Genomic DNA, 21,244 nt, shown 5'->3' with positions numbered 1-21,244 from the left:
CATATACCATAAACATTTAACTGGGAAATTGTACCAGACATGACCCTCTTATTCTACACAAATAGCATGATAATTAGAGATGAGCGAACAGTGTTCTATCGAACACATGTTCGATCGGATATCAGGGTGTTCGCCATGTTCGAATCGAATCGAACACCACGTGGTAAAGTGCGCCAAAATTCGATTCCCCTCCCACCTTCCCTGGCGCCTTTTTTGCACCAATAACAGCGCAGGGGAGGTGGGACAGGAACTACGACACCGGGGGCATTGAAAAAAATTGGAAAAAGTCATTGGCTGCCGAAAACAGGTGACCTCCATTTTAGACGAATAGTGGATTTCAAATCCGGGTCATATGAGAATGTGAACTTTGTGACTATGAGACAGGGATAGCTGTACAGGCAGGGATAGCTAGGGATAACCTTTATTTAGGGGGGAATGTTATTAAAAATAACTTTTTGGGGCTCTATCGGGTGTGTAATTGTGATTTTTGTGAGATAAACTTTTTCCCATAGGGATGCATTGGCCAGCGCTGATTGGCCGAATTCCGTACTCTGGCCAATCAGTGCTGGCCAATGCATTCTATTAGCTTGATGAAGCAGAGTGTGCACAAGGGTTCAAGCGCACCCTCGGCTCTGATGTAGCAGAGCCGAGGCTGCACAAGGGTTCAAGCGCACCCTCGGCTCTGATGTAGGAGAGCCGAGGGTGCACTTGAACCCTTGTGCACCCTCAGCTCTGCTACATCAGAGCCGAGGGTGCGCTTGAACCCTTGTGCACACTCTGCTTCATCAAGCTCATAGAATGCATTGGCCAGCGCTGATTGGCCAATGTATTCTATTAGCCTGATGAAGTAGAGCTGAATGTGTGTGCTAAGCACACACATTCAGCTCTACTTCATCGGGCTAATAGAATGCATTGGCCAGCGCTGATTGGCCAGAGTACGGAACTCGACCAATCAGCGCTGGCTCTGCTGGAGGAGGCGGAGTCTAAGATCGCTCCACACCAGTCTCCATTCAGGTCCGACCTTAGACTCCGCCTCCTCCGGCAGAGCCAGCGCTGATTGGCCGAATTCCGTACTCTGGCCAATCAGCACTGGCTAATGCATTGTATTGGCGTGATGAAGCAGTGCTGAATGTGTGTGCTTAGCACACACATTCAGCTCTACTTCATCGGGCTAATAGAATGCATTGGCCAATCAGCGCTGGCCAATGCATTCTATTAGCGTGAACTGAGTTTGCACAGGGGTTCTAGTGCACCCTCGGCTCTGCTACATCAGATTGCTACATCTGATGTAGCAGTGCCGAGTGTGCATCAGATGTGTAGTTGAGCAAAACTGACTCAGCACTGCTAAGTCTGCATTCGCATAGGAATGCATTGGCCAGCCTTCGGCCAATCAGCGCTGGCTCTGCCGGAGGAGGCGGAGTTTAAGGTCGGACCTGAATGGAGACTGGTGTGGAGCGATCTTAGACTCCGCCTCCTCCAGCAGAGCCAGCGCTGATTGGTCGAGTTCCGTACTCTGGCCAATCAGCACTGGCCAATGCATTTCTATGGGGAAAAGTTAGCTTGCGAAAATCGCAAACTGACAGGGATTTCCATGAAATAAAGTGACTTTTATGCCCCCAGACATGCTTCCCCTGCTGTCCCAGTGTCATTCCAGGGTGTTGGTATCATTTCCTGGGGTGTCATAGTGGACTTGGTGACCCTCCAGACACGAATTTGGGTTTCCCCCTTAACGAGTTTATGTTCCCCATAGACTATAATGGGGTTCGAAACCCATTCGAACACTCGAACAGTGAGCGGCTGTTCGAATCGAATTTCGAACCTCGAACATTTTAGTGTTCGCTCATCTCTAATGATAATGTCAGAAGACATACTTTTGTACTAATACACGGCATGGCACTTATTTTATCAGCCACATGTGCAGCACGGCCTCATCCCACCCATTTCTACCATTTGTTTCTATCAATCGAAACAAATAAAAGCAGGTTATGTGTTATGCGATATGAAAGGAAGGATTCTAATTAAATCCTTGTGCTAAATAAGCGACAAAGACCTTACAAACAGAGTGTGGCTGCAGGCCAGCCATAGCGAGACTTGAGGATCAGATTTGGTCAGCGAGTGAGAAAATGCTTACAACAAGGATTAATTTGTTGATCACAAAGCTATAACATTGTATTAGAAGCCCTAGTCATGTGTAAACCAATTTCAGAAGCTATAAATTCAGCCTGTGCCATCATGCAGAATATATTGGTCTTTCCATTTAATTACATTTCATATTTGTCTCTTACATCTTGTGGATATACCGTGCGGCATGTATATGTTGGGATTTATTTGGTAAAATATTCCAGCCTGTGACTCAGTACATGTCATTTTAGCACTGAGAACACAATTTCTGCTTCATTTGTACATCCAGTAAATTAAAGGTAATTACACATGAAATGACATTGGGAAGAAGAATACAGACTTGGATTAGTTGCGTCTTCTGATCTTTTATGGAGAAAATCGCGGCATAGAAACAAACGTCATCAATGTAAAATGTTAATGTTGACTATCCAGAATTGGAATAAGTGGTGAAAAAATGTTGTCCATATAAGCATAAAATGCAAATGTAGATAAAGACCAATGAGAGAACTATCTTTGCAATCTTAGGCTAAGGCCCCATGTTGCAGAAATGCAGTTTTTTGTGTTGCAGTTTTTTGAGCCGAAACCAGGAGTGGATTGAACAGAAGATACAAGTATAAGATCTTCTTATATATTCCCCATTCCCTTTGTAGCCACTCTTGGCTTTGGCTCAAAAAACCTGCAACAAAATCTGCAACATAAAAAGCTGTGTTCCCGCAAAGTGGGGCCTCAGCCTTAGGTAGGGACTGGTACAGGGACTTGTTAGAGCAGGGGTAGGGAACGTACGGCTCTCCAGCTGTTGCAAAACTACAACTCCCAGCATGCATACTTGCTTTGTTGTTCTTGGAACTCCCATGGAAGTGAATGAAGCATGTTGGGAGTTGTAGTTTCACAGCAGCTGGAGAGCCAAAGGTTCCCTAAACCTGTGTTAGACCAAGCATGCCCTGGTAAGAAATCTGAGGCTGGGGCCCCACGTTGCGGAAACGCAGCTTTTTTTGTTACAGATTTTGCTGCGTTTTTTTGAGCCAAAGCCAGGAGTGGTTTGAGCAGAAGGGAGAAGTATAAGAACTTCCAATATATCTCCCATTCCTTATGTAGCCATTCTTGACTTTGGCTCAAAATCTGCAACAAAAAAAAAACAACTGTGTTTCCGCAATGTGGGGCCTCAGCCTAAGGAATACAAATGAGACCTCATTGGTGAAAAATAGGAATTCACTTCTAGCGCCACCTATTGGGAGGAAGCAAATTCCTCTTTTTCACTAATAAGTTCTGGGTTTGTTTTTTTTTGCTTTGTTTTGTTCGACTAGACCATTCCCTACAAGTTGACTACTTTCTTTAAATGCAAGGCAATCCCTGTATGTTGTGTGTGGAATCTGTGAAAAGAATGGAGATTGTACAATGTTTGAGATTTTATTTGATCTTTTTTCAGCTTTCACAAAATGCTGTCAAGAAAATGGTTTTCTCATGGTGATAAAGTGCAGAGATGAAAATGCAGCACTGAAGGAATGCCTCACAAAACAGTAAGTGATCATGTCTGTCACCAGGAAACTCGATAGCAAGCCAACCGTATCGTATCTTTAGATCAAGGGTCTCAAGCTCATCCGGGTAAATGGGCTGCACTTAGAAAAAAATGGAGTTGTCAAAAGCAGGGGGTTCCATTTTGAAGGGGTGTACTGATTATAATTTTTTTTAACTCCTGCAGGGGTCTAAGATAACAAACACTACATCATTTTTATTCAGCCAGGAATCCAGTGAAGAGTTTCTGTTCGGGTCCATGGTCTTTGTTGACCTTCTGCCATTACATGAGTACGTGAGCCAATCGGTGACTGAGCAGTGATACGCCGTATACGAAACATCACTGCTCAGCCTCTGATTGGTGTATCACTCATGTGAGGGCTAAAGATCAGGAACACGGGAGACCCAAATGGAGACTCTGCACGGGATTCCTGACCGAAAGGAGATGTGAGTATGCAATGTTTGTTATTTTAGGCCTCTGCAGGGGTGAGAGTGTTATCCATGAACTCTCTTACATACCTACTGCCCAGATTCTTTGTGTTTAATGCTTCCAGGATTGTTCTAACACCAGGCCAGGTGATTGGAACGGAGCTCTGCTCCCTCCTTGCAGTGTTCATGTGTATGTGGGAGCAGGCCGACTCCTTCAGTAAAGCCAACCCCGTACACACATAATACTATTGAACACTGAGAGGACAATATATATTTTTATCACAAATACATACACTATTATATTTTAACAAAATACCCTTACCCATCTATTTATCATGGAATTAAAAAATAAAAAAAGAGAAAATACTCCCCTAAATACCATTACCAATACCATATCTGAACTGTTGACTAGAAGATTTTTCCAGCTTCCCCAAATTCCCACTCTTTTAGGGTCCATTCACACGGAGTAAACGTGCGCTCATTTTGGCAAAGTACTTGTAAAGAATATACGTGCAAAAATAAGACTCCCATTGACTTCAATGACATTTTGTACATGTGTAAAAAAACATGCCGTGTTTGGTTTTTTTTACACGTGTAAAAAAAAAAATGTCTTTGAAGTCAATGGGAGTCTTATTTTTAGACGTGTATTCTTTACACGTGTATTTTGCCAAAATGAGCGCGCGTTTACGCCTTGTGAATGGACCCTTAAAATTGAAAGCGGCAGAGAAGAGTTCCCCCTGCAGGACTTTTCCCTCCGCGGTGAGAACTCAGCCTGAGCTAGAATTTTATGCTGAAACCAATTTAACAATTTAGTATCTTGCCAATCCCTTGCCCATTTTTCATTTAAAAACTGCAGTTTCCAAATTTGGCGTGTTATTGGAAATCACAGCATGTAAATTATACCTATGGAAATGGCAGAGGTTTCCCCATAGGTATAATTGAAACAAAGTCGTGGAGGAAACCTCTGCAAACTTGCTGTCTAATGCATTTTTTTTTATGCTACAGAATGCCACGTGAGGCCTTAGCCTAAACACAATGTAGCCTTTGTGTGGCCACACACATAAGATGGAAAACTGGAATGGAAAAGTTAAGGAAGGGCATGTATATATTTTTCCTACATTATAGTGGAGAGTGACCTGCTTACTGCACAGGGGTCACTAGAACAATAAACAGAGTCAAGGGGTGTATCTGAAGCCTGAATATCCTGAAGGGGAGTTACACTGACTCCATCTTGAATGATTATCACAAGAAAATGGGAACATGCACTCTTTTGAATGTCTTTTTAGATCAAAATAAGTAGTGGGTAAAGGGATAAGCATTCCCTAAAGAAATATTAAAAATGTTTCCTCCCTTCGTTATGCTTCGACCTGTTCCTCATTTTGATCTATAAAGATATGTAAAAGAGTGGATCTTCCAAGTGTAAGGCTGAGTTCACACAGAGTTTTTTGGTTAGGAATTTGAGGCGGAATCCGCCTCAAAATCCTCCTCCTAAAAACGCCTTCCCATACAGTCTTATGTAATCTGCTTCTAGCTTTTTTCCGCTAGCAAATTTTCTGTAAAGTTGTTAGTACTGCCAATACAGCTCTATTCACACATTCAGTTTATGATGTTTTTAAGCTCCAGCCAAGAGATCCTTCCCTTTATAGTCACTCCAGGCATTGGCTTAAAAACTACACCAAAACCTGAATGTGTATCTAACCTAACGCTAGGTTTACACTAGCATTTGTCTCTTCATTGTTGGGGTTCACAAGGGGACCCGAAAGACAGATCCTGTCCACCAAAAAGGAAGTTCTACATGGACACCATAGACTATAATGGGGTCCGCCAGGCGTCTGTTTGGTTTCTACCAGTTTTGCACTAAAACCAGCCCAGTCCTATGTGCAGGAATTCTTTCCACCAAATTTAGATAGTCCAACGCAGATGTGAACTTACCTTTACAGTGTTTATTTACTAGTCAGCCAAAAGCTCACTACAGGTTCTATTTTAATCTCTTTTCAGCTATAAAGACCCAACTTTTTATGAAGAATGCAAACAGGAATATTTAAAGGAACGAGAAGAATTTAGGAGGACAGGAGTTCCCAACAAAAGCAGACAACAGAAACTACCAACCAGCATGTGATAAACAGTGAAAGATTTTTTTCTTGTAAATTATCAGTCATAAAATTGATTTTGATATATTATTTTCTTTATTAATAAATGTTCTTTTCTTTTCCTTGGTTTAATGTATTAAATGTCTGGAATATAATGTGATGTTTTAGTTTATGATTATCAAACTTTAACAATTCTACATAGGCACCTTGAAAATACTGCTCAATGTCTTGGCCCCACCAGGTGGAGCAGGGTTTATTTAGGAGTTTACTGCAACATGAACATAGGATTAGGTTTAACTCAAGAACCACCACTCTATACAGTATATATAGCCAAAGGGAGAATCCATTTTATGGCCACTGCAGACCCACTCATAACAAAAAAACTGGCAATTTTCTTGTTATCAGCAACAACCTCTGGGCATTGAAAAAGATTTAAAGAGGACCTTTCATCGGATCGGGCACATGCAGTTCTATATACTGCTGGAAAGCCGACAGTGCGCTGAATTCAGCGCACTGTCGGCTTTCCCAATTTGTGCCTCGGGTAAAGAACTATCGGTCCCGGTACCGTAGCTCTTTACAGTCAGAAGGGCGCTCTTGACAGTTAGTCAGGTACGTCCTTCTTCACAGCAGCGCCTATAGCACTGTGCAGTGTGAGCGGGGAGGAACGCCTCCTCCCTCTGCTCACAGTGCTCGTCCATAGACGAGTATTATCAGGAGGGGAGGGGGCGTTCCTCCCTGCTCACACTCTACAGCGCGATAGGCCCTGTTGTAGAGAAGGACGTTCCTGACAGACTGTCTGGTACACCCTTCTGACTGTAAAGAGCTACGATACCGGGACCAATAGCGCTTTACCCGGGGCACAGATCGGGAAAGCCGACAGTGCTTTAAATTCAGCGCACTGTCAGCTTTCCAGCAGTATATAGAACTGCCTGTGCCCAAACCCATGAAAGGTCTTCTTTAAAACTGCAGCTGGACAATAAGCAACAATTCACATTATAAGTGTTCAACATCCACAATGCAAGACCTTTTGCACTGCAGGTTTTTTCAGAGGGGTGAGGTGGTTAAATCCCATCCACAAGACAGTAAGGGTCCATTCACATGGAGGATTTTGGCTAGTGGGCTTATACACCTTGATCAATATGTATACTAAGAACCTCGTGTTCAGTATTGGAGAATTTGCTGAGAAGCACTAGATCAACGTATAAGTTTGGGATGTGCGGCTGATGTTTTTTTCTTTTTGGGTATTTTATGCAAAAACATATGATCAATGGAAAGTAGGAGGTTACGGGAGAATATGTTTGGTTGGATTTTTGTATTTTTTTAATATTTAAAAGGGTGTTCTAATTTTTATTTATTTTTTTAAACCCTGTTAGATCCCCAACTATTTTATAGATTAAAAAGAAAAAAAAAAACCTACACAAGATTTTTTTTTTTTTTTCAATTCACAGAAGGTAAAAGGTCATATTAAAATGACAAATTGTTATACGTACTGTATATTCAGGATGGGAAATCTGTGTACAAGCATATTAACCACGTCCGGACCGCCCATAGACTGTATACGTCCGAGAAGTGGTTGCCTTGTTCTGACAGGACGTGCCAGTACGTCCAGTCAGAACACAGCAGCTGCACGGAGATTGTGCAGCTGCTGAAGCTGGGAGCCGGCTGTAACTTCAGCCTGAGATCTCAGAGAGAAGGCAGGGAAGGTTTATTCTCGTCCCTGCCTTCTTAATCGCCATGTATACAGCGCTCAATGGGGCCGCCCTCTGACCCGGCGGTCACGTAAATAAAATAATTTAAAAAATAAATAACATAATACGCTAATGAAACGCCATTATTAAAGGTTATAGCTCCACCCCTGACAACACCATACAAAATAAAAATTACCGTAGCAGAGAGGAAAAACTATTTTATAAAGTTTTTCATTAGCACTTTGTTATTAAATAACAAAAAAAATAAAGTGAAAACCAGACATAATTTCCCTCCTATTATGTTTATATTTTCCCGGATATAAAAAAAAATTAAAAGACATTTGAAAATAAAAACAACATAAAAATAAAGCCCTATGTGTCCCCGAAAAAAGACACAAAAATTTGTTGAAAGAGACGTATGAGAAAAATGTTACAGCCCTCTAAACTGCACATACAAGATAAACCTAAATTGTATCTGGTCCTGGACCACAAATTGGCCCGGTACTGAAGTGGTTAAACAGCCAGTAAACATGACGCAACCCTCTTTCTGCATAGATACAATAGACAGAAATTCTAATGGCAATCAAATAATTTATTTTCTCATTACTTTATTTGTGGCCACCTGACTAATTACGGGGGTGTAGAGAGTAAGCTACATTAGCCATCACAGGGAGAAGGCAGTCACTGGAGAAATAGTTTCTTCTGCTTTCTTATTACACAGGTAGTTGATTCTATCAGCGAAAGCCGAGCAAGTAGGATTTGTTTTATGCATATTGAGTTGTGTTCTATTACTTTGCAGGAGATTGCAATCCCTCGAGTCTGTTGTGTTCACTGGCCACAATAACTTTCAGCATCTGATACCGTACCCATTATTTACAGAGTGTAGATGTGAGCAGGATAATGGAAAGCTACAAGATATCAAGAGAACAATCCGATATGGTTTTTTTGAATATCATTCACTTACGTTGAAGAAAACATTGTTATTTTGATGTGACTACAGGGTAAAGATAACAATTCACTTAACATTTCTAGAAAACAGAACAGACACTACATAGAGAATAGATATTGCCTCCAAGAATTTGCAAAGGTTTGGGTTCAGTCTATGGTATTGTTACACTGTTGCTTTTGTTTTTCTTTATACATTTGTTTTTGACCATTTTCTACCTTGTATTTTGGAACGATCTACCTTAAAGCAAAACTCTAAGCAACTCTGGATAGTTTGTAAAATAAAGTTACAGTACCAGGGACATTTATCCATGTACTCTAGGTATCATTCAGTACTGATTTTCTGATATTGGCTGAATCTTAACCTCATGGGCTTGCTTGTCTTTTTGTGACCATCATGACCCCTGGTTCACATCTGCGTTTGGTAATCCGTTTGGGGAGTCCGCATGGGGACCCCCCGAACGGACTACCAAACGCATATGCAAGCGGTGTGCAGTGAAAGCACATGGACCCCATAGACTATAATGGGGTCCGTGTTCTTGCCGCACCCTGCCCGCACGAATCATGCGGACAGGAAAGTAGATTGTGAAGTACATTCCTGTCCGCATGTTCCGTGTGGAGATCTCACAAGCACACGGAACCCATTATAGTCTAAGGGGTCCATGTGCTTTCACTTGTACACCGCTGGAAAATGCGTTCGGTAGTCCGTTCGGGAAGGGGTCCCCCGAACGGATTACCAACGCAGATGTGAACGAGGCCTTACTCTTTATTTTAATGGTTTCCTCTTGTATCTGGGCACAGGGAGATTGATCTGGAACAACCATAAATTTAAAATGAGCCTCCATTTAACAAATTACTAACACTTGTGCAGAAGTTTGCGACTGTTAATGTCCACCCTTTAAAATCTTGTATTTCTATCAAACTATGTCTAGAGAAAAATGTGTATTGATTTATTAAAAAGTGTTTCTTTATAGAAAGAGAATATTGACTACCTACAGCCACCAAACAAAATTTTGTTATTTAACTAGTACCTTTTCACCCTTGCAAGGTTAGGCTGCTGCACAGAAATGGTTCAGCTGTAAGATGGGGATGCCAGCTGTTACTATATAGGGAAGGCAGGAACGGTTTATTAACGTCCCTGCCTTCCGGAGTGTTGTGTACACAGCTATAGGAGCCACTGTGCAGCTCCCCTATGATCCAGTGGTTACATGACTGCTAGGGCCAGAAACTGTGTGAGCTTCTGGGTCCTAAGTGACCCATATCAGCTTTACAGTATACTGTACATTGTATAGAATATTAAATGGTACCATTACAAAGTATGATTTGTCGACGTGTAAACACTAAGCTAAGCCGGAATTTTCTCTGTGCATTGTCTGCTATGTTCGGCTGGCGGGCCCATTATAGTCTATGGGGTCTGCGCTTTTTTAAGCAGATTAGGTTTCTGTTTGGGGGTCTCCAAGTGGACTCCCCGAACATAAACCTGAACACAGGTGTGAACCTAGCATTACATGTACTGTCCTGACTTCATTATAGAACTTTTCCTGTACCAAGAGCAGTCATCATTAGGCAGGTAATAATACTAATACATTTTATTTATATGGCGTCAACATATTTCCCAGCACTTTACATATTGTATAAGGTCCGGTTCACATATAAGTTCAGGCCATTCCGCTTCCCTCTCCGCATGAAAAATGTGGAGAGAAAAGTCCTAAAAGACACACTTTTCTCTCCTCATTTTTTGTGTGGAAAACCAAACAGACCCCCATTGTAATCTGGGGTCCGCGGGTTTCTTTTTTTATATGGATTAGGTTTCTGTTTGGGGGGATCCCCTGCGCAGATGTGAACTGGTACTAAGTACTAACTTCTATTTTTAAACCTTGGCACATGATATTTGGGACAATAAAACCACCAGTCCCTAAGGACTTGCTGGTAGTTTAGAGTCCCAAATTTCCGTGAGGTTCCTTTTATGAACTGGATCTCTAAAGAACTATATTTTACAATAATTTTTATTAGAGATCAGCAGAGCGAGTACTATTTGGAACGGCCGTTTCGAATAGCACGCACCCATAGGAATGAATGGAAGCGGCCTGCCGCTTAACCCGCTGCGTGCCGGCTACGTCCATTCATTCCTATGGGTGCCTGCTATTTGAAACTGGAGTTTCGAATAGTATTCGCTCATCTCTATTTATTAGTAGATTGTTTCTGGTTTGCAGTGTTGTTCTGTACTTTCGCTTTTTCCATATTTGAAGTTCTCTTTCTACAGTTACAAATGAAATGGAAAATTTAACTTTGAAGGTGAAGTCAAACCAATGTTTGGTAGATACATGGGCAGTGAGACTCAGGTGCATCTGTCCCCATGATATGACCACTAAACCACAAAGCTAAACTTCTCGTTTGAGCCAAAGATCATAACAAAATCAAGTTGACTAAAGTACATATTCTGTGCTGCCTACATCTTAACACCATCAAGATCCTTTTGAAGTGAATGTTCATATTTGAGCATTTTTTTATTTTATTTTTTAGCCTAAGTGCATTAGGTCCAAAATGATCTTCCAATTAATATTCTGTACATAGTTATAGCAATAAGATCTTAATTTTTCTGCAACCACCACACAGAGGAGTTTACTGCATACGGCTGAAAGTAACTTAAGAAATATATACTAATAAGAAGGAAGTATAACTGCATGACTGGCTTGTTTGTAGCCTGTAACATAAAACATAACAAAACAAGAATTTTAGGCTTTGATCATACCTGCATTGGGTGACTCTTCGGGGGCTACATCCCCGATTCCGTTTGTAGGACTTTTTTCTCCGCCAAATTCAGGTGGAAACCTAGCAGACCCGATTATACTTTATGGAGTCCATGGGTAACCGGTTTTTAAGCAGATCGGGATTCTGTTTTTAGGTCCCCAAGTGGACTTGAAGAATGAAAACTACAGCACTAATGTAAAGCTAGCGTTAGGTAAAGAGCCCTTGTTGCGGAAAATCTGCATCTTGTTGCAGATCTTGAGCCAAAGTCAAGCATGGCATCAAAAGGAATGGGAAGTATAAAGGAAACATTTATCCCTTCTGTTAAATCCACTCATGGAATTGCTAAAAAAACAAACAAACAAAAAAAAAAACAAAACAGGAAATTCTGCAACAACAAAGAATTGATTTTTCCATTTAGAGAGTAGGGAGCTTGGTAAATCATTCCCCTCAGTTCAATGTAGAAGGGCTTTCCAATGTTATCATGGTTTCTCCATCTTGTGTAACATATCAGAAACCAATTACAGGCTTCTTTCCCACTGGTACAGAGTCCCTGAAACGCTACTTGCAATCTACTGTAACACTGTACTGTAAGAGCGGGGAGGAACGCCCCTCCCTCTCCTCATAGTACTCTTCCATAGACGAGTACTGGGGGGGCGTTCCTCACTGCTCAGCGTCATCACTGGGCGGTAAGCAGCGCCCCCTCTCACAGTACAGCCCTATAGACGCTGCTGTGATGAAGGGAGTTCTTTGACTGTCAGAAACGCCCTATTGACAGTGAAGAGCTACGTACTGGCGCAGATAGCTCTTCACTGGGGCACAGAACGGGAAAGTGCACTGTCGGCTTTCTAGCAATGTATTAAACTGCATGTCCCCAAAATGGTGAAAGGTCCTCTTTAAGTTCGATTACTCACCAAGCGTTCTTCTGCTATCCCTTTTCCTACTAAGCTATCACGGTAATTCCACATCAATCACTGATTGAGGGGAAAAAAATCTAAATAACCAAATGGGAGTTTTTGCCTCCTTAAAGGGAGTCTATGATTACAGTTAGGTAATTTTCCTATTCTAACCCTACCTTTCTTAATCTTTTCTCTAACGCCGTTTTTGAAATCAATACTTTATTTTTATACGGTATTTCTGTGCATGGAGCACCGTCATATCCAGTAGTCTTCCTCAGTGACGTAACTAGGAACGGCGGGGCCCCTTTTCAGACCCCAGAGTATAATAATTGGAGACCCAGGGGGAGAAAAACATAAAAAAAACTCTGTTACTCACCTATCTCCCATCTCCTACGCTGTTGACCTCCGAAGTAGTCGATCTTCAATGACGTCAGACGTCACATGACCCGGAATGCAGGCCCGGCTCATGTGACGTGCACGAATAAGAGTGTGTGTCCTCTTAAAATCAGCTATTCCCATAGAAAAAGAGCTCCCTCTTAAACGCAGAGAGAGAGAGAGCTATTCTGATGCTGCGAATTTAATAAGCCTCCAGGGAGTCAGTGCTATGCAGAGAGGCGCGTATAGGTTCACCCAAGTGGGGAGTGTGCCCTACGTAACTGTTTTCCAACCAGCTGTAATCCCTAAGGAAATCATTCTTCAGAGACACATATAATATTGCACGGGTAGATTTAATTTTTTTTGTTTGTGTAGTGGCTCCCATAAAAATTGTCCAGTTTTGCACTGGTCTATTTTGTATGTCATTTGTGCTTGTCCATAAGCGTCACGTGATCATGTGTAGGAAACAAGAACCAGAGGTCCGTGATGGGAAGGAGATCCACTCTCGCAGGTCACGTCAGGCCAGATGCGTTGTTTTTTGCTCCACATGTGTATCTTATTTTGGATATCAGTGAAAAACCTGTGATCGTTTGTTATGGATACCTGGAAATAAAGCTGTGTGAATGTGACCTTGTGTAACCATGTCATCCACAGCACCCTTCCCCTTTAAAGCTGACCTACAGCAGTGAAGAAAAATGGCTGGGTTGCTATGGAAACTTGGAGTAAAACTAATGTGTGGTACTGTGTGCTGAGCCACAGATCTACTCCTCTGGCGTGTGAAACTGTGTGCTGAGGCGCGTATCTACTGCTCCGGTGTTTGAAACTGTGTGCTGAGGCGCATATCTAATCCTCCCCCCCTCCCATGTGGTATTGTGTGCAGTAGGACATATCTTATCCTCTGGTTTGTAGCATTGTCTGGAGAGGCACATATTTAACCCTCCACATGTGATACTGTGTGCAGTGGCACGTATCTAATCCTCCAGCATGTGGTAGTGTCTAATCCTCTGGCGTATGATGATGGGTGCTGACCGGTGTATCTAATCCTCTGATGCATGTATCTCAGTTTGTACATTAGTGTTGGATTGTGCATGTGGAGTGACCATGTGTATTGCAGTTGGAATATGAGTGAAAGACTTGCAGGTTTGTATGGGCTAATGGGGGGTGGTCATTGTTTTGGGAATGCTGTATATCAGCAACGGTACATCCGAGCGCGTTTAGGGCTCCTCCTAAACCTTCCCGGACACCTGAAGTATCTGTGTGCCAAATTTAGTGACGATTGCTCTAGTTGTTTGAGAAAAAATATATATCCTTGTACCGTGTTAGCCAGTGGATATGAAATGAAAGAAATTTTTTGAGAGAAGTCCTCAGTAGTTGATACCTTTTTTAATGGCTAACTCAAAGTTTTTTGATGACATATCAAGCTTTCGAGACTCTATAGAGGTCTCTTCATCAGGATGGTATAACACAATTTCTGAAGGTAGACATATATATACACAGAGAAATGGAGTGTTAGATGCAAAATAGATGGAGAACAGAACACAATGTAAATAAACATATATATCAGTTCCCAGGGAAGTTCTCTGGGTTTATAGCTTCTTTGATCAGTGACGTGGTGTCTAGTGGTTGTAAAACGTCATAAAACCCTGGGCCTGGTTTAACCCCCTTTGGAGCGTGTCAAAGTTCGCCATAAGTTTAACCTCCCATGTGAGGCGATGTTTTCTGTTCTTGAAATTCCCTCTCAGTACCAGGATCTTCATATCCTGGGTCATATTATGATTTTGATTGCAGAAGTGTTTTGGCACTGGGAGGTCCATTCTTTGCTCTCTAGATATGAAGATCCTGGTACTGAGAGGGAATTTCAAGAGCAGAAAACATCGCCTCATATGGGAGGTTAAACTTATGGCGAACTTTGACACGCTCCAAAGGGGGTTAAACCAGGCCCAGGGTTTTATGACGTTTTACAACCACTAGACACCACGTCACTGATCAAAGAAGCTATAAACCCAGAGAACTTCCTTGGGAACTGATATATATGTTTATTTATATTGTGTTCTGTTCTCCATCTATTTTGCATCTAACACTCCATTTCTCTGTGTATATATATGCCTACCTTCAGAAATTGTGTTATACCATCCTGATGAAGAGACCTCTATAGAGTCTCGAAAGCTTGATATGTCATCAAAAAACTTTTTGAGTTAGCCATTAAAAAAGGTATCAACTACTGAGGACTTCTCTCAAAAAATTTCTTTCATTCTAGTTGTTTGGTCATGCATGAAGAACAGACAGAAAAATATAAATTCATTTTTATAATATAGAAAGATGTAGCATCTACGGTAAGACTAACCGTTGGCAATGGCAGCATCCTGAGAGCTCTGGTTAACTATAGCTCTACACCACCCCCCTCCTCCCACATTGCAAACAGCTTTTCTTTTTTTTTTTTGTAGCAAATTTTGCTGCAGTTTTTTGAGCTGAAGCCAAAAGTGGCCACGACAGAAATGGGAAATATACAGAAAGTTCTTATACTTTTACCTCCTGCTCAATCCAATGCCCTTGGCTCAAAAAAACGCAGCAAAATCTGCAACAAAAGTAAGCTGTGTTTCTGTAAGGGAATGTTCACATGGAGGAATTTGGCACTGAATTTGAGGCCTTAAAATCGGCTTCAAATTCTTCATGAAACCAGCCTCCATTTAATTTCAATGGGAGTCAGACGCTGGATCTTCCTCTACTGGATTTTTTCAGGTAGCAGAAAAATAATTCCCATTGCATTGAATGGGGTAGTGGGGCAGAAAATACCACCTGGCAGGTACGGATTCTGACGCAAAATGAATTTGAACAAACAGAAAAATCTGCTTCAAATTCCTGAAGTTGAATTCTCATCTAGGAAAGTTTCTTCTGTGTGAACAACGCTTTATAAAACTTTAACTAGAAAGTAGACATTCGCAGCGATTTTTCTTGCCATCACTTTTCATCATAACTTCTTGTTGGTTACACAAAACCAGAATATACATTTATGTATAATACAATACAATGGTGGTATAGTCAAATTTCCAATAAAAGTAAAGGAAAAAAGGCACTAGTAACATAGAAAAAATTTATTTCCTTCATTGAAAAACAAAAGAAACAAGAAATAGTCATAAGTCTTAGGACAGTTAATCATTTTAATGTGCAATTGGATCGATATGTCTTGCAATTAAGTATTTCCGGATCTCAGATGGCTTGGTGAGACCATATAAATCATTGGGTTAGAGTGGTAAAGCCTGGTTACATCTCCACTTTTGATTTCTATAAGGTACCTATGCCTGCAACAATTGTAAGGGAAAGTTCACATCTGAGTTAGTTATTCATTCCTCTATTCCATTATAGGAACATATGGCTCATCCACACAAACTATAACTGGGTGCGCATTGGGTATATGCCATATTCTGTCAGTTTGATGGACTAAACAGTCCTGAATGCAGCACTCTGTCTGCAATTTTAGGCTAATGTCCCACGGGCCAGAAACGCCAAGCTAAAGCACTGCAGGAACAACCGCGGCTCTTTCTGCGGCACTCTGAACAGAAAGTTCACAGAATTTTCCTCCGCGGACTCTGTCACCATTATATCTACGGGAAAGCCTTGACATGCTCCAAGAAGGACTTATTTCTCCCTGTTGATTTACTACTGGCTTTGGCTCGAAAAAACTGCATCAAAAACTGCAAAAAAAAAAAAAAAAAAAAAAAAAAGCAAAGTGCTTTCCATTCGGAAGATTCAGTATCGCATCCAGATGTGTTTTGCACCAGCTCAACTGCAGGATCCTCTGACAGCTCTGCCTCAACATGCATCTTAAAATCCAACTGGCATGCTGTGGGTTTGAGAACCGGAGGGCAGGTCACTTTGCATTGCAGGTTTTAGTTGCAACAAGTGGAGGAAATTTGTTTGCTAGCCACCAGCAAGTTCGCATTGCCTTATTACTGCCAGAGAGGCCCCGGCCTAAAAGGAGCAATTCACCATCAGCAAATAAAAGGAAATCATTGTATAAAGATGGAGCCTAGTGTTTGTGCGATTATCACATGACTGGGATAGATCTTCAACCTCTAAATATTAGCAATGAAATGTCTGATCCAATGACAAGTCGAGTTCTTAAAACAAATTTATATACAAAAGTAAATTGGAAAATCGGAGAATTATACAATAAATAAGGTTTATTTGCCAAAACCCATTTAAAGTGTACACTCACTTTATACTTGACAAGTAGGGCGTATGGTTTTTAGCTTTGACCAGGAAAATTTGTTAAAATAACAAGCTGGAGAAGGGGAGGGGGCAAACGGCTACACCCTGTCCTCTGTAACCTAGGTTATCAGCAGTCTAGCAATATAGTCTGCTAGCGTAAGACATCCAGACTATACCACCATATTGCTATTATATATAGTGGGGCAGTTCCAGACTACAATTCTATGTAAAGTTAAGGCCTCATATAGTAAGCCGCAGCCAAAAAGCGCTTGTGGAAAAACTGCATTGCATTTTTTTCCTGCAGTGTTTTTCAAAATTTCCAGAGTTTTCCCCTGTGGATTTTCTGCTGCATTTATATCTATAGGGAAAACGCCAGTACTTCTATAGTTCTAACCGAAATGCTGAGATTTTTTAAAAATGCAACATTTTTTTTAAAATCTCAGCAGATTTGCTGCGGATGTTTTTCTGCAATGAACGAATGGGATTAGCCAGAATCTCATCCATTTTGCAGTTACTGTAAAGCGCTGAAGCGTTTGAGCTACGGGGCCTGAGATAGTCCACACTGCAGTTTTACAACCCAGGATACGGTGCTAGACTGCTGTTCCCAATAATGATAGAGGATCTGAAACAATTACTGCTGGGCAATAAACAACCTGGTTTTTTAGCTCTGCCCATAAGACCGGGAACTAATCGTAAAAGAATAAAGATTTATTACTGATCGGGTCTACCACTTACATATCTAGTCCATTTATAAAGTGAACCTACACCGTGCAGGGGTTAAGGGGTTCTCAATCCCAATCCACCTAAACTTTGGGGGGGAAAAAAATTAAATAAAAAATTACAGAATGCTTAATAAAAGTTGTAACACTTACCTAAGGCTGGCTGTATGTGTATATACTATTTTATCCAGAAAATCACAAAATATAATGGAAACCATAGAGTCAATACATGACAGATGAGACAGACAGTCTTCATTTTTCTGCTCTTATAACTGAACAGTCGCTGTCTTAGTAAGAACCTCAACTCTGGGACAGGAAGAACCAAGACCAGCGGAAGAATAACAAGGTTATTTTTCGTTGTTTCACACTAGCGTTTGCGTCTCAGTCGTTCGGGTCTGCATTAAAGAGTCTTCTTAAAGAGTGGTTAGTTATGGAGCCCATAGGTTAATGGGTTTATACTGAAACCGGTAGAGAGAAAACTGCTCCTTGCAAGAAGTCTCTCCGCTGATTTTAAGCAGAATCTGCAGTGGAGTCTCCGACACAGATGTGAATCCAGCCTTCGGTGGATGGACAACCCCACATCGATAACTGATAACAATATCAGATTCTATGTTATGTAGTTGAATTATATAGTTCACAACACGCAATAGTGATAGGAGACAGGAAAATGAGAAGAGATGACATGCGTGCTTTATCCTGGTCACAATGCTGTGTGATCACAAGAGTACAGCAATAGATTAAGTGCAGGTTACTCTACATGTTACACTTCTTATTTGGACCAAGAACATTTTTATATATATATATATATATATATATATATATATATATATATATATATATATATATATATATATATATATTATATATATCTAACAATGTACCCATGAGCAAGTTCTTTCTAATCACATAGGTAGAAAAAGTGTTGTTTTTTTTTGCAGTGTTATTTTTGAGTTCCTACATTGCGATGGCTCCACACAACCACCAAAGTCTACTCAAGTCTCAGACTACAGGCGTATGATATGAGAAGAGAAAAAGAAAATCAGCTATATATATATATCATTTACAACTATATCTATGTGCATAGATAGATCTGAAAGTTTTCATTCCATGATGGTGATAGGCTACCATCAATACTATATCGTTATTAAAAATAGACACATCCTTCGTATATTCCTGGCACATATAGAAGTGACACTCTCCCTCGAGAATCTTTCCATTGTTAGAGATGATGTCCTAATATGATGAATCCTATCAAACTAGTGAATTAAATTAACAAAGAGGAAAAACCATAAGGTGCATAACAGAATCCATGTCAATGTCCATAAGGAGAGGTTATTGAACCTGGCTATGAATCCACAAATTGCATAAATTACCTATATATACACACAGGAAAGACTTCAGAGGAGGAGTGGATTGCATACTAATATGCTAGGACCATTGTCTTAGCTCTCAAAATTATAATTTGGATTATAATACTGGCCCGGATTATTCTTAGTCTCCCAGAAAAGGGTTTCACTGGGCTTTGGGGGACTTGGCATAACCCAAGAATTTTCTTCAGAACATGACTTTTGGTAAGAGTCCGTCTCTTCGCAGTCTCTTCCGCCTATTGGAATAGGCCTCTCATTTGTCCATTGTATACCCTCTGGCTTTTCAGACAATGTACTCACAGTACTTTCTTGCGGTTGCAATGTGGAGGAAGCGCCGTGAAGCTTTTGTTCTTTAGAGGATACTGCCTTTTGGTAAATGACTCCACCAGCAGTTATTTGCAGTTTATTAAAGGTCCTTTCGAGGTCTTCTTCACATTGCACTGGGCCATGAGAAGCTGAAAGAAGAACATAAAGGACTGAGTTATTCTAGAATCACGAGGTGTGTGCGCAAAGTCCTAATAAAATCAGGGCAGATTTATTACAACTGTCTATAAGCAGAACGGTTTTGGCTGCCTATAGCAGCTTCACATTACATCATGGCTTTCATTTAGAAGCCATGACATATTGACACGGCCATTGTAGGATGGATTCAAATGGTGACCCCGATGACCTCAACCAAATATGGAGACTAATTACTAATTCATTAAAATGAACAGAGACTAAGGGTCAGTGCACACAGTTTTTTGATGCTGAATCCACATCAAAATCAGCCTCCCAATAGAACTCTATTGGGAGGCTTTTTTTGGAGGCTGATTTTGAGGCGGATTCAGTGTCAGAAAAACTCCGTGTGCACTAACCCTTAGCCTTCACACATCTAAAGCCAAGGGTACAGTCTTAGGGCGGGTTCACGCCAGCTCCCGATCTCTGTTATGCAGGTTTACGTTTTCTGTCGGCAGAAAATGGAAACCTGCATTCAGTGTCTGCCGGTAATCGCCCGTTACTGTCTTCTGCTCTCCGTGGCGAAACTGTGTTTTGGGTTTTTTTTGTTTGTTTTTTTAAACAGACACAAAGTCCTGCATGCCCTACTTTGTGTCCGGTTAAAAAAAAAAAAAAAAAAAAAAGTTTTGCCCTGGAGAGCAGAAGACGCTCACTGGCGGACATTTTTCAAACCCATTCAAATGAATGCCAGTTTCCGTCTCCTGTCCAGTTTCTCGGGCAGGAAACGGAAACCTGCATAACGGAGATCGGGCGCTGGTGTGAACCCGCCCTAAGGCATATGGCACGTATCCTCAAAACAGGCCACAATTCGCTTGGTTTCCATTTGAAACTGAGGTATGCATAGGTACAACCTCAGTTCACACTTGTGAGTCACTTTCATTGATCTCTGATGCCTAATATAACATGGCACACTGTCATATAACATTCTGTGTGTAAAAAATGGAAACCAGAGAGAGACATTACTAAGGAGGTGTTCACACTTGCGCCACTGTCTGCCCACTGTGATTCTGCCAAAACTGCAGGAAAAACAGCTTGGGGACACCTTGCATACGGTCAGTTAAAAAAAAAAACGATTCATTTCAATGGATTTTTAACGCAAACCGCTGGTGGCGTATGCAGCCTCTCCGCTGTGAAACCGCCTTTTTCTGCACAGACACAAAGTCAGACATAATAAACAAGAAAAAAGGTTGAAAAAATGATAAGAAATTTATTCAAAGTAAATAACTGACATACATGTAAAGTTAAAAAAGGTGACAAAGTACTCCCATCAGGCAGGTGTGAACGAACCAAAACAGCAGGAGAGAAACATCAGATAATGAATCAATGTAGAAGTACATAAAAGTATACTGGGTAAGTAAACCCTACGAAAGTTCATACATCATATATTTGTCTAAAAAACCAATAGACACTAGACAAAATTCAAATATGTTAAATATAAATGACTCATAGGAAGTAAAGTGATAAGGAGTATGGGCGGACAACAAGTACCACAATAGTGTCACCAATAAATAATCAAATGCTAGTCCAAAAGTAGTACACTAATAATACTTAGTAAATTCAATTCATCCATAAGGCTGGTGTAAAAGAGTGGGCTAAGTACTTGGAGAATAAGATGTAAATGAGCAAACATTCACCATAACTCCT

At 41.0% G+C, this 21,244-nt stretch overlaps 2 protein-coding genes across 3 annotated transcripts in view; one reads left to right on the top strand and one right to left on the bottom strand.

Moving 5' to 3' along the window:
- The window catches only part of CMC1 (C-X9-C motif containing 1), a 37,027-nt gene extending 30,748 nt beyond the window's left edge, over positions 1-6,279 (top strand). The window contains exons 3-4 of the mRNA XM_075271378.1: positions 3,548-3,638; positions 6,061-6,279. Of these exons, the coding sequence (XP_075127479.1) occupies positions 3,548-3,638; positions 6,061-6,181 (212 nt within the window). The 3' untranslated portion in view covers positions 6,182-6,279. The remainder of the gene's footprint in view (positions 1-3,547; positions 3,639-6,060) is intronic.
- Positions 6,280-18,618: 12,339 nt separating this feature from the next.
- AZI2 (5-azacytidine induced 2) overlaps positions 18,619-21,244 on the bottom strand; it is a 37,216-nt gene continuing 34,590 nt past the window's right edge. For both annotated transcript variants that reach the window (XM_075271337.1, XM_075271336.1), the window contains exon 8: positions 18,619-19,557. In XM_075271337.1, coding sequence (XP_075127438.1) covers positions 19,178-19,557 — 380 coding nt within the window. In that variant the 3' untranslated portion in view covers positions 18,619-19,177. The remainder of the gene's footprint in view (positions 19,558-21,244) is intronic.

This window comes from Leptodactylus fuscus, chromosome 4 (genome assembly GCF_031893055.1).
Source record: "Leptodactylus fuscus isolate aLepFus1 chromosome 4, aLepFus1.hap2, whole genome shotgun sequence".
Taxonomy (NCBI): Eukaryota; Metazoa; Chordata; class Amphibia; order Anura; family Leptodactylidae; genus Leptodactylus; species Leptodactylus fuscus.
This window is presented reverse-complemented; position numbering and strand designations above follow the sequence as displayed.